This window comes from Mus caroli, unplaced genomic scaffold (assembly GCF_978045245.1).
Source record: "Mus caroli unplaced genomic scaffold, Mus_caroli_1 scaffold_3, whole genome shotgun sequence".
Taxonomy (NCBI): domain Eukaryota; kingdom Metazoa; phylum Chordata; class Mammalia; order Rodentia; family Muridae; genus Mus; species Mus caroli.
The window spans coordinates 56,760,745-56,775,220 of NW_028227258.1; the positions used below are offsets into that span (position 1 = coordinate 56,760,745).

At 41.2% G+C, this 14,476-nt stretch overlaps 1 protein-coding gene across 3 annotated transcripts in view; it reads left to right on the forward strand.

The window, feature by feature from the left end:
* The window catches only part of Hipk1 (homeodomain interacting protein kinase 1), a 51,586-nt gene that overhangs the window by 11,360 nt on the left and 25,750 nt on the right, over positions 1 to 14,476 (forward strand). For all 3 annotated transcript variants that reach the window (XM_021158974.3, XM_021158973.3, XM_085835606.1), the window contains exons 2-3: positions 1,954 to 3,031; positions 11,133 to 11,256. In XM_021158974.3, coding sequence (XP_021014633.1) covers positions 1,956 to 3,031; positions 11,133 to 11,256 — 1,200 coding nt within the window. In that variant the 5' untranslated portion in view covers positions 1,954 to 1,955. The remainder of the gene's footprint in view (positions 1 to 1,953; positions 3,032 to 11,132; positions 11,257 to 14,476) is intronic.

The following is a 14,476-nucleotide window of genomic DNA, read 5'->3' on the forward strand; positions in this document are numbered from 1 at the left end:
GTGGGTGCATGCATCTTAACTCAGGTCCTCATCACCCCACTGATCTAGCCATCTTCCTTGCCTCTTGGTGAACATTTTTATCTCCACCCCCATGTACTGAGGATTGAATCAGTGCTTTGCACATGTTAAACTTTACAAGCTAAGCTAACTTTTTACCACTGAGCTATAGTCCCAGCTACTGCCACACCCACTCTTTCTTATTGTTATTTTTGTTTTTCAACTTTATTTTGAAACAGGGTCTCTCACTAAGTTACCCAGACTGGCCTTAAATTCAGTCTTAATTTCTTTTGATTCTCCTGTCTCTCAGCCTCTTGAGAAGTTGGGATTAAAGGCCTGCACCACAAGATCTGTTTTGAAGATCTTTAGCTTTAATGCCCAAAGAATGGAAAATTTCTGGGGGAAATGGGAAGAGATTAAGAAAAGAGGTTAAGAAAAGACTGCTTCTAGCCTGCTGTTTAAAAGCAAAGATGTCAAAAGTTCAATGCCTTCCTCAGCTACATAGCAAGCTTGAGGGCATCCTGGATACTAAAGGTCCTGTCTCAAAAACAAAACAACAAAAACAACCCCAGCAACAAACAAAAGCAAAGAACCCCTTGAGTATTTAAGGCAGTTCTTTTTTTTTTTTTTAAAGATGTATTTATTTATTATATGTAAGTACACTGTAGCTGTCTTCAGACACACCAGAAGAGGGCGCCAGATCTCGTTACAGATGGTTGTGAGCCACCATGTGGTTGCTGGGATTTGAACTCCTGACCTTCGGAAGAGCAGTCGGGTGCTCTTACCCACTGAGCCATCTCACCAGCCCTTAAGGCAGTTCTTAAGAGGCTGTTTGCATGGTGGAAAAAATGGGTGACTTGAATTATACTTAGACTATAGTTCAGCCAAGTAGTAGTCTGTGAAGAAAGGGGGAAGAGTGAGTATACATACAATGAGTATGTGCTAGAAGCTCCCGCTTTGCCTGTGTTGAATAGCTGCGTTCTCTGAATAGCTCCAAGAGGTGGCTATTGCTAGCGCTGGTGTACAGAAGAGGAAGCTGAGTGAGGCTCGTTGTCCCCTGGTTTTTGACTTGCGTGACTGGGTGTTTGGTGTATTCCATAAGTGAGAGAAAATTGAGTGCAGTGGAGGCTTGTAAATCTAATGTTGGACATACAAAATTTAAGGTGTCTGTCTTCTAATCAAGTGGGCATAAGATAAGACTTGGATAAGATTTGCAGATTTGGTGATAAGAGTAGAAAGAGGAGTGGAGAAGAGGAGTCTGGATTTGAGATAGAAATTTTTTAGATTTTTTTTTTCTTTTTTTGCAAGTGACATACTAGGTTATAATTACTGCAAAGAGGGAAAGTATAGGTCTAGGAAAGGGGTTTACTGTCGAGCTTCGAGGCCTCTGAAGTCCTGATGGCAATCGGAGAACAGATGAATGTGTGCTGGGGCTGGGTGTTTGGGTAGTCTTTGGGCTTACTGAGCTTGAGGGATCTGTGGGATATTCAGGGCAGTTGGACTGTTCTTACTTCCTCTCCCCATATCTTCTTTACATTCTTTACAGTTTTCTCTCCCTCTTTCTCTTCCCTCCCCCAACCCCCAATGTATCCAGCATGATTTCATGTATGTGATAAGTATGTCATGGTAAGACTGTGGGAAGACTGTGGAGGCCATTGGACAACTGGTGGGAGTCACCTGTCTCTTTCCACCATAAGTGTCTGGGAAGAAAACTCAGGTTGTTGGGATTGTCAGCAAAGCACTGAGCTACATTGGTTTGACTTGTACAGAGTAGTTAGCCGTTGCTTTGGCACAGTGTGGACACCATATGTGTGAATGGCGGTTGACACTGCGTTTGCCTTTGAGAGCAGGGAGACAGTACAGTGTGGTCTTATCAGCTACACCTGTCCTCACAGTGCTGTTGGTGAGCTTCGTATCGTGAGCCCTGTGGTCTCACTCTTCCTTCTCTCCATGTAGGTATGGCATCACAGCTGCAGGTGTTTTCGCCCCCATCAGTGTCGTCGAGTGCCTTCTGCAGTGCAAAGAAACTGAAAATAGAGCCCTCTGGCTGGGATGTTTCAGGACAGAGCAGCAACGACAAATACTATACCCACAGCAAAACCCTCCCAGCTACACAAGGGCAAGCCAGCTCCTCTCACCAGGTAGCAAATTTCAATATTCCTGCTTACGACCAGGGCCTCCTTCTCCCAGCTCCTGCGGTGGAGCATATTGTGGTAACAGCTGCTGATAGCTCAGGCAGCGCCGCTACAGCAACCTTCCAAAGCAGCCAGACCCTGACTCACAGGAGCAACGTTTCTTTGCTTGAGCCATATCAAAAATGTGGATTGAAGAGAAAGAGTGAGGAAGTGGACAGCAACGGTAGCGTGCAGATCATAGAAGAACATCCCCCTCTCATGCTGCAGAACAGAACCGTGGTGGGTGCTGCTGCCACGACCACCACTGTGACCACCAAGAGTAGCAGTTCCAGCGGAGAAGGGGATTACCAGCTGGTCCAGCATGAGATCCTTTGCTCTATGACCAACAGCTATGAAGTCCTGGAGTTCCTAGGCCGGGGGACATTTGGACAGGTGGCAAAGTGCTGGAAGCGGAGCACCAAGGAAATTGTGGCCATTAAGATCTTGAAGAACCACCCCTCCTATGCCAGACAAGGACAGATTGAAGTGAGCATCCTTTCCCGCCTAAGCAGTGAAAATGCTGATGAGTATAACTTTGTCCGTTCTTATGAGTGTTTTCAGCACAAGAATCATACCTGCCTTGTGTTTGAGATGTTGGAGCAGAACTTGTACGATTTTCTAAAGCAGAACAAGTTTAGCCCACTGCCACTCAAGTACATAAGACCAATCTTGCAGCAGGTGGCCACAGCCCTGATGAAGCTAAAGAGTCTTGGTCTGATTCACGCTGACCTTAAACCTGAAAACATAATGCTAGTCGATCCAGTTCGCCAACCCTACCGAGTGAAGGTCATTGACTTTGGTTCTGCTAGTCATGTTTCCAAAGCCGTGTGTTCAACCTACCTGCAATCACGCTACTACAGGCAAGTACAAAATACTGTGTTTAACATGCATAGTATAGAACTGTAACTGTTCTACCCAGGAGCCTACTTATTTCTAGATTCCAAGATGGCAGCAGGATTTGTCTCAGCTTAATGTGTATATGTGAAGTTCCTATAAGTAACACACAATTCTTGCTTCAACCCTATTTAGTACTAGCAAATAACTCACATTTAATTCTGAAGATTGCTGGCTGAATTGTGCTAGTATCTGGTTCATTCCTGACTACCATTACATCTAACTAACTTTTCCCACTTGAAGGACTGTACAGAGATCAATCTCCACAGATGTTGTTTTTCCTCAGCTCATACCTTTGTATGTAAAATGTTTTGGGAATATCTTTAGGTTTCACTATAAAAGCAGTTTATTCTGTTTTTTTTTTTTTTTCTCCTGATAGCAAAAATTGTATTAGATGATTGCTGTGGTCTTCTGTTTGAACATTCTCAACAAGATAGCTTAGTGATTTTTATTTCTAGATTAGTACTTCTAATACAAGATCCTTTTATGATATTAAAATTCTTATAACAGTACTCAAATGTTATATACACAATTTTGTGTGTACTATAACCAAGGCTTTAAAATATTCTTTTATTTTTCAGATCTTTATTTTATCTAATTATTAATCTTAAAAGAATCTGATATCTAATTTAATATATATAAATTGAATATTGATTATACAGGTGTCCAATCAAGAAATGAGCATGGGCTGGGGTACATACAGGGCTTGCCTAACCTGTGTGAGGCTGACTTTAATGCACCCCAAAATAAAGACCTCCACCAAAAATAAGTAGTTAACCACAAAATATGTTTTCTTTTTTTTCCTTTGAGGGAGGTATCTTTTTGGGGGGACAAGGTCTCACTGTCTAGCCTGGAACTTTCTGTATAGACCAGGCTAGACTTGAACTCAGAGATCTGTCTGAGTGTTTGGATTAGTAGATTTACTATCTGGTTTTTGTTTTGTTTTAAGATTTATTTATTTATTATAAGTAAGTGCACTGTAGCTGTCCTCAGACACTCCAGAAGAGGGAGTCAGATCTCCTTACAGATGGTTGTGAGCCACCATGTGGTTGCTGGGATTTGAACTCAGGATCTTCTTGAAGAGCAGTCAGTTCTCTTACCGGCTGAGCCATCTCTCCAGCCCCTGGTTTGTTTTTTAATTATTTTTATTTTGTTTATATTTTTTGTCAGTATGTGTGCGTCTGTGTACCAAGAGTGTACCTGGTGCCCTCAGAGGCAAGATCCAGTCCTCTGGACCTCGAGTTACGGGTGCTTGTGAGCTGCCATGTGGATGCTAGGAATTGAGCTTGGGTCCTCTGGAAGAACAACCAGTGCTCCTAAGCACTGAGCTATCTAGCCAGCCCCATCCCTAGATCCTCTGACTCTGAGGTCAGTCTACTCTGTAGCACTCATCAGGATGCCGCCCCTTGTCGGGTTGAGTGGTGTTACATTGTATGTACTTACATTTGTTTATCCATCTTTGAGAGGCACTTGGGTTGTCACCACCTTTGGGCTCCTGTGAGTGATGCTGCTGTGAACATTGCTGTCTGTGTATCTCTGTTCTTATTCTCAGGCCTATAGAGCGTGGGTAGACTTGCTAGGTCCTAGGGAATTGTAGTAGCTTTGAGACGCTACTAGACTTTTCCATTCCTACCTGCAGCACATGGGAGGCCCAGTTTCTCCATGTATCCTCCAACACTTATCATTTTCTATGTATTTTTATAGTAGCTCTCTTTATGAGTATAAAGGTCTCAGGTAGTTTTGATTTCCTAATTAGTGATACTAACAGTTTTTCATGCCCTTATACTTTGCTTGGAGGGATATTCATTCTATTCCTCTGACCAAATTTTCAGTTGATTTTGTTAAATTTTAGAAATTAAAAAAACCATTCTGGACATTAATAGATGTGATTTTCAAATATTGTTGTCTCTGTTTATAGTTTTTGAACCTGTGGCTAGTGTTTAATACACAGGTGTTCTGAGCCTTGGTAGAGTCTGGTTTGTCTGCTTTTTTCCTGTTTATTCTTCAGGTGTTTTCATTACAGATCCAGCATCATGTAGTTTAACTTCTTTTTGCTTCTCCAATTTTGGGCTTTTAGCTACTGCATTTAGCTATTTCATTTTGAGACAAGGTTTTGCTGTATAACCCTGGTTGGCCTGGTGTCAGTGACTCAGGCTGGCTTTGAACTCAGCACTTCTTTTTGCCTCAGCACTCATTGGAAGTGCTTGGATTGCAGGCTGGGCTAATGCACCTTGTTCAGTTGTTACTGTTTAAGGTGATGGTCAGATTTAATTCTCCATGGGATTGTTTAGTTCACACAATGACTTTTGCTCTAAAAACTGCTTGTTCCTCCACTGAGTGGTCTTGGGAGCTTTGACCATATATTTAAGGGGTCCCCCCCCCCGACTGCCTGTCTATAGGGTAGATTTTTCTATTTTTTCTTCAAAAAAAAAAATAGAATTTAATAAAAGTAACATTGACATAGTACTGACATTTAAATGATAGTCTTAATATATTCTCACTTAAAATTTTTTTATAGTTTTATAAAACTCTGACCTGTTTTACTTGCAAGGAACTTAGAGAGCCTGTGGTTTCTGGTTTCACGCCTCCTCTCTTGGCAACCTTGGCTAATTTTGAGAATTTCACTTCAGCTTATTTATGACTTGGGATATTGAGGATCCATCTACGTTTGCTCTGATCCCCTTTAAGTACACCCCCCCCCCACACACACCCCTTATAGTACCAGTGCACCACATGCTAACGGGTGTTGAAGGGCTGGTGCTTCCCCCCCCCCACCCCCCCACCCCCCCACGCTCACTTGACTGGGGAGGTTAGTGGGATCAGCTCTGCCTGCCTGAGTCTCAGTGTGTGCAGGTGCTCAGTAACTGTCCTCAGAAACAACCAAGCAGCTTTAAAACTGAAAAAGGCTGAGCAAAAGGAGATGCAAGTTATTTTACAAAATCATTTTTGGCACCATTTTTACATAAAGACTCAAAGCGAGTTGTGGGACAGAGTATCCTGCTTAGCCTTCCCTGATTGGCAATCCACATGACTAATTTTCAGTATTAGGTTGCAAGTCTTTGGACCTTTTCGTATCCTTTTAATTTTGGTATTGATTTTACAAAAAATAAGGTTTCCTAAGTTTTAAAGTGTTCTTCAAAGCTTCTTACAAATTTAGCTGTTGGCTTTAAGAATACTTTCAAGAGGAAGTAAGTTTCCTTCTTAAAAGTTCATTCTGCTCCGACACCATCACTGCATGCAACTCAGTGGCCAGGGGCTGTGACTGGGGCTAGGATTTTCCTGTGTGCTCTGTTGTCTCACAGTAGTACTTGATCCTGAGGCTGAGGCAGGAGGAAGAGCTAGCTGTGCAGGCTGACTGTGTGGCCCTCCCCACCACCAGTCTCTCCTCAGTGGGCCTTAAGCTGCCTCATATGCCTGTGTTGTCAGAGGTCACTAACACCTTAGATTCTTGTCTTTTGCAAATCTCTGTGAAACCCTTGGGGATAGTGAAGCTGCCTTCAAATCCAGCTTTCTCACCCTTCTTTTAAGTTTATGTTGCTTTGTCCTGATGATAAGTATGCTCAGCGACTGCATATTTGGCAGAAATTTGCCACACTGTTAGCCATAGGCATGGCAAAATGACTCAGGCCCTGGAAATGTTTCTCTAGCCTGCTGATGTACCCTGACTACTCCAAGCAAAGCTGTTGTCTTTGGAGCTTGAGTTTTAGGGACACAAGTTTGCCACACTTAACAGTCCCAATGCTTTTACTCTTTTAAACAAAGTAGCTAGCATTTATTTTAAGCTCAGATTACTTTGTTATTTATGGGCGGACACTGCCTAAAAGAGAAAAGTATAGCTTAATTTATCTGATACAAACAATCTAATTTCCTGTAACAGTGAAACTACAGTTTCAATTTAAGCCACAGATGCAGGAAGTCGGACTTTATGTAACATCTCTAATCTGGTAAATAAGTAGGTTTGGTGCCTCAGATGGGAAGAAAGAAACTGAGTGTGTGTGAAACCAAGCAGAGAATGATTTGTGCTCCCTTGCTGTGGATGCCAGGGAACAAGGGCTCTCTGACCTTGGAGGAGCTTTTCAGTATGAGGAAGTTGAAGTTCGATGAACCTGCGGGGGCTGCTGCTCTGCCACTGGGCTCTTGTAATTATGCCCAGTGTTTGTACTTTAAGCATGGGGTTGTACCCTCTAAGTTCTCAACCTTCCTGGTGCTGCGACCCTTTAATACAAATACTCATGTTGTGGTGACCACCAACCATAAAATTATTTTTGCTGCTACTTCATTACTGTAATTTGCTACTATTACGAATTGTAATGAAAATATCATTATATAAAATATCTGATATAAGACCCCCAAGGAGGTCACGACCCACAGGTTGAGAACCACTACTCGAGGGCTTGTGACCTACTACTTCCAAAGCACAATTGACCGCATTTTCGCCATCATGGTTGTCACAGCTCCAGCTTTCTCCTATCCTTGTAGTCTTTTATTGCCTTATGTTTACTATAATCTTAGAGCTGAAACAGATGAGTAATTACCTAACTCTTCCTTTTTTAAAATTTTATCTTATTTTTGAGACAGAGTCTCAGTTATAGCTGGGCTGGCCTTAAACACTCATCCCTCCTGCTTCTGTTTCTTTCCTAAGTGCTGAGACCACAGGTGTGTACTTGGCTCACCCTTCTTATACAGAGTAGGACCAGGGTTTTCATGTCCATAGGATCAAATGCAGGGCCTTGTGCTTGTTAAAGATGGTCCCTACCACTGAGCTATCCCTCCATAGATTTTATATTGAGAGTGGAGAGAAATTAAAGCCAAGAGGAAAATACTGTGAAACTTGGAGGTTAATGATGTCATTTTCCAGTAAAGGGGAAATGCTCCCTCCTCACATCCTAGAAGTGAAGGTGAATATTTATAGTTTTAGGTCCAAGTGATGAAAACACCCAGTGAAGCTTTCTTTTTCTTTTTCCTTTACTTATTCTTTGCCTGCCTGCCTTCCTGCCTTCATTCCTCACCCCGCCCCAGTCCACTTTTATCTGTATACGTTTCCATTAGTTTAAATCCTGCAGTTTTCTGTGGTCCTTGCCTCTGAGTAAGGGAGAGCTGTTGTCAGGGCTGAGCTCTCCCAAGAGTCCTTAGCTGCTTTTGTCATTCCAGAACCAGCCAGAACCAGCCAGAACCAGCCAGAACCAGGAGACTGGAAGATTCCAGATTCCACCTGATCTTCCTTTGTTTTGTTGTGTTTTGTGTTGGAAAAGCTGGGGTTACTATTAAGCTGTGTTTTTTGGCCTTTCCTCCTGATCTACCTTTTCAAAACTGTCTTCTTATAAGATGGAACCGTTAAATCCACCCGCTGCTCAGTTGATGCTTTGGAATGTTCTCAACCCAGTTTTTATTTTGGCACCAAGCCGTGTCCACTTGCCCTGCCAGCTATTTCTGGTGTTGTCATGAACTTGGAAATTAATGTTGCTGCACACTGAAAGTCAGACATTTTTTTCCTTTTCACTTTTAGAAAAGCTTTTATATTTTTTCCTGGGTACTCTCATTCTCAGCTTTATTAATGCTCCTATCAGGTTTGTGTGATCATAAAGGCATACTATAGTGGTTGGGATTTAATTGAACTGTGAAGTTGCATCCGTCATAAATGGCTGCAGTTGCTTGCAACATCGTACAACACCTTTCTTTCTTTCTTTCTTTCTTTCTTTCTTTCTTTCTTTCTTTCTTTCTTTCTTTCTTTCTTTCTTTCTTCCTTCCTTCCTTCCTTCCTTCCTTCCTTCCTTCCTTTCTTTCTTTCTTTCTTTCTTTCTTTCTTCTCCTTTCTTTCTTTTGTTTCTTTGGTGTTTTTGTTTGTTTTTTGTTGTTGTTTTACAGACAGGTCTTAGAGCTACATTGTAGACCATAGACCAGGCGGGCTTCAGATTTGCAGTGATCTTCCTGCTGGAATTACAGGAATGTGCAAGCATACCCATTCGCGGTATACCTTTTGAGGGTTGTTTGTTTGTTTGTTTGGTTGGTTAGTTGTATTTTTTAGTGAACAAAACTGAAGTTTCTATCAAATGCTACAAAAGCTGCTATTAGCTGTTCTACTCTAGCTGTCTAGTAGAATGAGTTTCAAAGGCCTAGATTTTCTACTATTTCAAGGTAAGGATCAGAAAATGGCTTAGAATCTCTGGAGTTTCCCATTCTACCTGTTTCCTAAAGATATTGATATTTGATTGCTTGTAGAAGCTACCTTTTGGGGAAAATATCCTAGCTAAGTCATGGTGATGCATGTTTATAGTCCTAGCGCTAAGGAAGCCAGGAGAATCCCAAGTTCAAAGTTATACTGGGTCATAAACAGTGTGGCTACACAGCAAGACCCTGTTTCAAAATATCAAAACAGTAGACAAGAAAAGCCCAACCACAATAGTAATCAGTGGGTCTTTTGTTGTTTTTCTGATACAGGGCTTACTTGTGTAGCCCTGGCTGTCCTTAGAACTTGAGCTGTAGACCAAGCTGGCCTTGAACTCAGAGATCCACCTGCCTCTGCCTCCCAAGTGCCAGGATTAAAGGTGTGTGCCACCACTGCCCAGTGGGTGCTAAGATTTCAGTGGTTTTGTTTGTTTAATTTGTACATGGGGGAACATGTATCTGGAGGTCAGAGGATAACTTGTGGAGGTGTTTCTCTCCCACCATGTACACTTCTGGGCTAGAACTCAGGTCTACAGGCCTGACTTTTCTTTTGATCCATCTCACATTGTGTGCACCGTCATCTTAATCATCATCTGAGAAAGCCCATTTATGCATGCCACCATTCCAGATACATTTATGGAGATGTGAATGTAAATACCTTTTATGTATTGAAAGTTAGCATGGTATATTTAATTCTGGAGTCAGATTTCTTTTTTTTTTTTTTAAGATTAATTCATTTATTTATTATATGTAAGTACACTGTAGCTGTCCTCAGACACTCCAGAAGAGGGCGCCAGATCTCTTTACGGATGGTTGTGAGCCACCATGTGGTTGCTGGGATTTGAACTCTGGACCTCTGGAAGAGCAGTCGGGTGCTCTTACCCACTGAGCCATCTCACCAGCCCCAGATTTCTTTTTTTTTTTTTTTTGGTTTGTTTGTTTGTTTGTTGTTTTTTTTGTTTTTTGTTTTTTTTTGAGACAGGGTTTCTCTGTGTAGCCCTGGCCGCTCTGGAACTCACTTTGTAGACCAGGCTGGCCTCGAACTCAGAAATCCGCCTGCCTCTGCCTCCCAAGTGCTGGAATTAAAGACGTGCGCTACTGTGCCCGGCTGGAGTCAGATTTCTGAGTCAACTTTATCAGTTACTAACTGTAGTTTTAGGCAAATCTGTGCTTGTTCTGTTTCCTGCTCTATCAATGGTGGTGATAATTTCACTTCAAATGTACTTGAAGCATTATAAATGAAAATGAAATTTATAAAAGTATAGTTTCAAGACTCACAATCATGGAACTCTAATAATAGTTACTTTATACCTAACATTTACATATGCATATTGTGGGCCAAGCCCTTGCCCAAGACTTTACTAATTTACTTAAACTTTGTGGTGACTTTGTGTGCTACTGTCTCCATTGTCTATCAGGAACCCAAGACACAGAGTGGAAGGTAAATGGTGGCAGCTATTAAGTGATGAGCTCAAGTTCAAACTCTCTCAGGGTGGCTTTTGAGTCTGCTGCAAGTATTATCTTCTCAGAGATCATTTTTATGAATGAAGATAGTAAAACAACTAAGGTGTTCAGAAGAAAAATTATGATCTTATATATATAATTGTAATATTAAAAAACAGATATTAATATGCTCAATTATGTGGCACTGTCATGAACTCCAGTGGAATTATGGGATATGTAGATTATGTTCTATATTATCTTTCTGCAGTTCAAAACCTGTGAATTCTGAAACACATCAGGCCGTAGAGTTTTGACTCTATAGTTGTGTACTGATGGTTGGTTTCCAGTCCCTTGAACAAGTATGTCTGTTGCTGACACTGCAGCAGAATTTAGTTACCACAGTTAATTTCCCCAAGTAATGTTTGTTATTTTATCCAATATCTTTGTGTTTTGCTATAGAGCGCCTGAAATTATTCTTGGATTACCATTCTGTGAAGCTATTGACATGTGGTCACTGGGCTGTGTAATAGCTGAGCTGTTCCTGGGATGGCCTCTTTATCCTGGTGCTTCAGAATACGATCAGGTAAGAGTGCTTATTTGTATGGACATGGAAGGCACCACCCCTTCAGATTGCACAGGTCCACACATACAGAGAGTGCTTTCACAACAATTTGAAAAACAGACCACACAGCCCAGGAATATTGAAAAAATTAAGGGTGTCCGAAGTACATAAAATAGATGTTGACAAATTGTCTATTATTACCTACAAACATACTCTCTTTTAAAAATACTTCTCTCTCTCTCCTTTTTTTTTTTTTTTTTTTTTTGAGGTTGTAATTACATCATTCTCCTTTACGAATCTAGTCCTAAAGCTTAAAGCTTTCTGAAAACTTACCAAATGACCACCTGTGATGCGGTTTTTTTTTTGTTTTTTTTTTTGAGACCAGTCTCCCTGCCTAGCCCTAAGACTCACTGTGACTTTGTAGACTAGGCTGAGGGATAGGATTAGAGACCTGAGCCATTCTTTTTTTTTTTTCTTTTTTTTAAGATTTATTTATTTATTATATGTAAGTACACTGTAGCTGTCTTCAGACATTCCAGAAGAGGGCGCCAGATCTTGTTGCGGATGGTTGTGAGCCACCATGTGGTTGCTGGGATTTGAACTCTGGACCTTCGGAAGAGCAGTCGGGTGCTCTTACCCACTGAGCCATCTCACCAGCCCGACCTGAGCCATTCTTAAACAGAAACTCAAACATGACAGTGCAGTGCTAAACCCTAACTTGGTGTGTACTGTGCTGTTGTAGCCATCTGGCAGACACCTCTTGGTGATGATAGACTTAACTCAAAGGGCAGTGTGCACCACTTAAGATGTTGTGTGCCAATAAGCACTTGTCTTGTTGATAGCTAGAAAAACTTGATCTCTTGTGCTATGTGGTAATGACCTCTTTATAGTTTTGGTAAGGTTTCTGCCTTAACACTAGGCGATAAGCAGCTAAGTTTGGGGGATCCAAATCAGGGCAGAGATGAAGCTTAAGTGACAGTGCACTTGTCTAGCTACCATGTGGGAGAGCTGAATTTGATACCCAACGTTGGTTTGGAAGGGGGATGTGCAAGACTGACTATAATACAGGATGGAGCACTGGTGCCTTCGTCCTGGTGTGGTTCAAGGGTTGGTCAGCTGTAGTTGTTAGTGCGATAGATTCTAGAGAAAGAAATGTGCTAACAGTGATTAGGTAGAAGAAAAGGAGTCTAATTGTTACTGAAGGTTCAAAACTTTTTTTTTTTTTGGCTAGGCGGTAGTGGCACACACCTTTATTCCCAGCCTTTGGGAGGCAGGGGCAGGTGGATCTCTGAGTTCTAGGCTAGCCTGGTCTACAGAGTGAGTTCCAGAATACCCAGGTCTATACAGAGAAACCCTGGCTTGAAAGCAAAAACAATTTTTTTCCTCTACCACTCATTTGATCTAGAGTTATGTTTTCATCTCTGTGATAAACAAGCATTTTATTTTCTATTTCCTATGATTGGCATTCTCCTAGCTCTGTACTGATTAATTCTGATTTAGTCAACTGTACCTTATGAGTTCAGAGATGAAAATGAAGTAAGGCTTACCTGGAGTTCGGGGACTTGGACTCACTCAGAGCTTTCATTATTTTATTACACGTTAGATCCTGAAGGCTGTGTTGCAGATTAACTCTCTTCTGACACAGGTTCTATGAGAGCCATCGTCTGAGGTAGAAAATAGCTTTTGAACTTACGGTGGTGTAGAGACTGGCCTTGAATTCCTTTTCCCCTGGCCTCTCCCAAACCCTGGATGGGTGTGTGCCACCAACTGATGAACTGAAAAAGTAATGCTAATATGTAAGGTGAGCTACTGTTTCTGAAGAAATTGAACCATCATTCAAGAAAGTTTGGCTGTGGAAATAATTTCAATTCCCATTTCTTGCTCTTAAAAAAAAAAGGCTGCACAATAATCGTCAGCTCTTTAATAGCAAAGACTTGCAGTTCACTAGTCTGCAGGTGCATACGCTGCTGTTTTGTTGTTGTTGCTGTTTTGTTTTTTGGGTATTTTTGGTGTTTGAGAAATAATTATTTGTAATTAGAAAGTAAAAAGGCAAACCCTTTTCTCTTACCATTGAACTGTCTCCTTTTTGAAGCAACTTGGAATGAGTTATGAAATAGGTTGTTCGTAAGTAACCAGTTATGTTGTGCTTTGTAAGTTTTTAATCTTTCCTACCTTGCAAGAAACAAACTGGCTTTCTAATCTACAAGAAAAAAGTACAAGGGATAGGAAATGATGCACATTCATGATCTCGATGGACTCAGAACATTCCTAGTCCTTTTAAAACTCTTTTGAGAATATAACGGAAGCTGTTGATTCTGCCCACCAAATAGACACACTTTGATTTGCACATCTTGAGGGGATTCGTGGATCCTGCTCTAAGCAATTATAGCCTCCAGGAATGCAGTTCCTAGCCTAACTATTGTGTAGCACCAGCTCAAGTGTCATAGCGGTCCTAGGAAGTGGAAACAAGAACAATTGGATTTAGAAGCAGAGATAGTCATCAGAGCTTTCCTTGTAAAGAAAGGATATGGTTGGTCCTTGTGTAAATTTCTGTGCAATTTGTTAATGGGAGGTAGGAGGAAGTAGTTTGCCTGGGCCAAATAAATAGGATGCTGCTGGCGAGCAGGATTTGGGAATAGATTATTTTGGTCCATCTGGGCAATACAAAAGGATTCATATAGCAGGGTCCAACTAAGATTTTTTGTTTGCTTTTATAAAAATAATGATATAGAGTTAGAATTTACATACTGTCAAACATTGACGTGTACAGGTTGGTGGGTTTTTTTTAGTGTGTTTACAGGAATCCACAACCATTATCAGTTTTAGAACATTCTGTCATTGGATGACATCTGGAATCTGTTAGCTGTTAATTTTATCCTCCAAACTTTTCAGTTTCTCTTAGTTCTATACAAGTACTAATCTATTCTTTCTCTCTATAAATCTGCCTACTCTGGCATATCATAAATATTCATCACATGGAAAGTGTGCTGTTGTGTGACACACATCCTTTACTTGTATCAGAGCATTGCTTTCTATGGCTCAGTGATGCTTCATTGCGTGTTCACACCACGAGTTGTCTGTTAGTAGCCTGCCCATGAGTACTGCTTCTGAGTAAATATCCAGTGTCCATCTTTCCTTCCTTTTTCCCCTTGGTTTAATAGTGCTACATACAACCTTATACATGTAGGTAATTATTCTGCCAAATGAGCAAAATCCTACATTTTCATATGTAGCTTGGAGT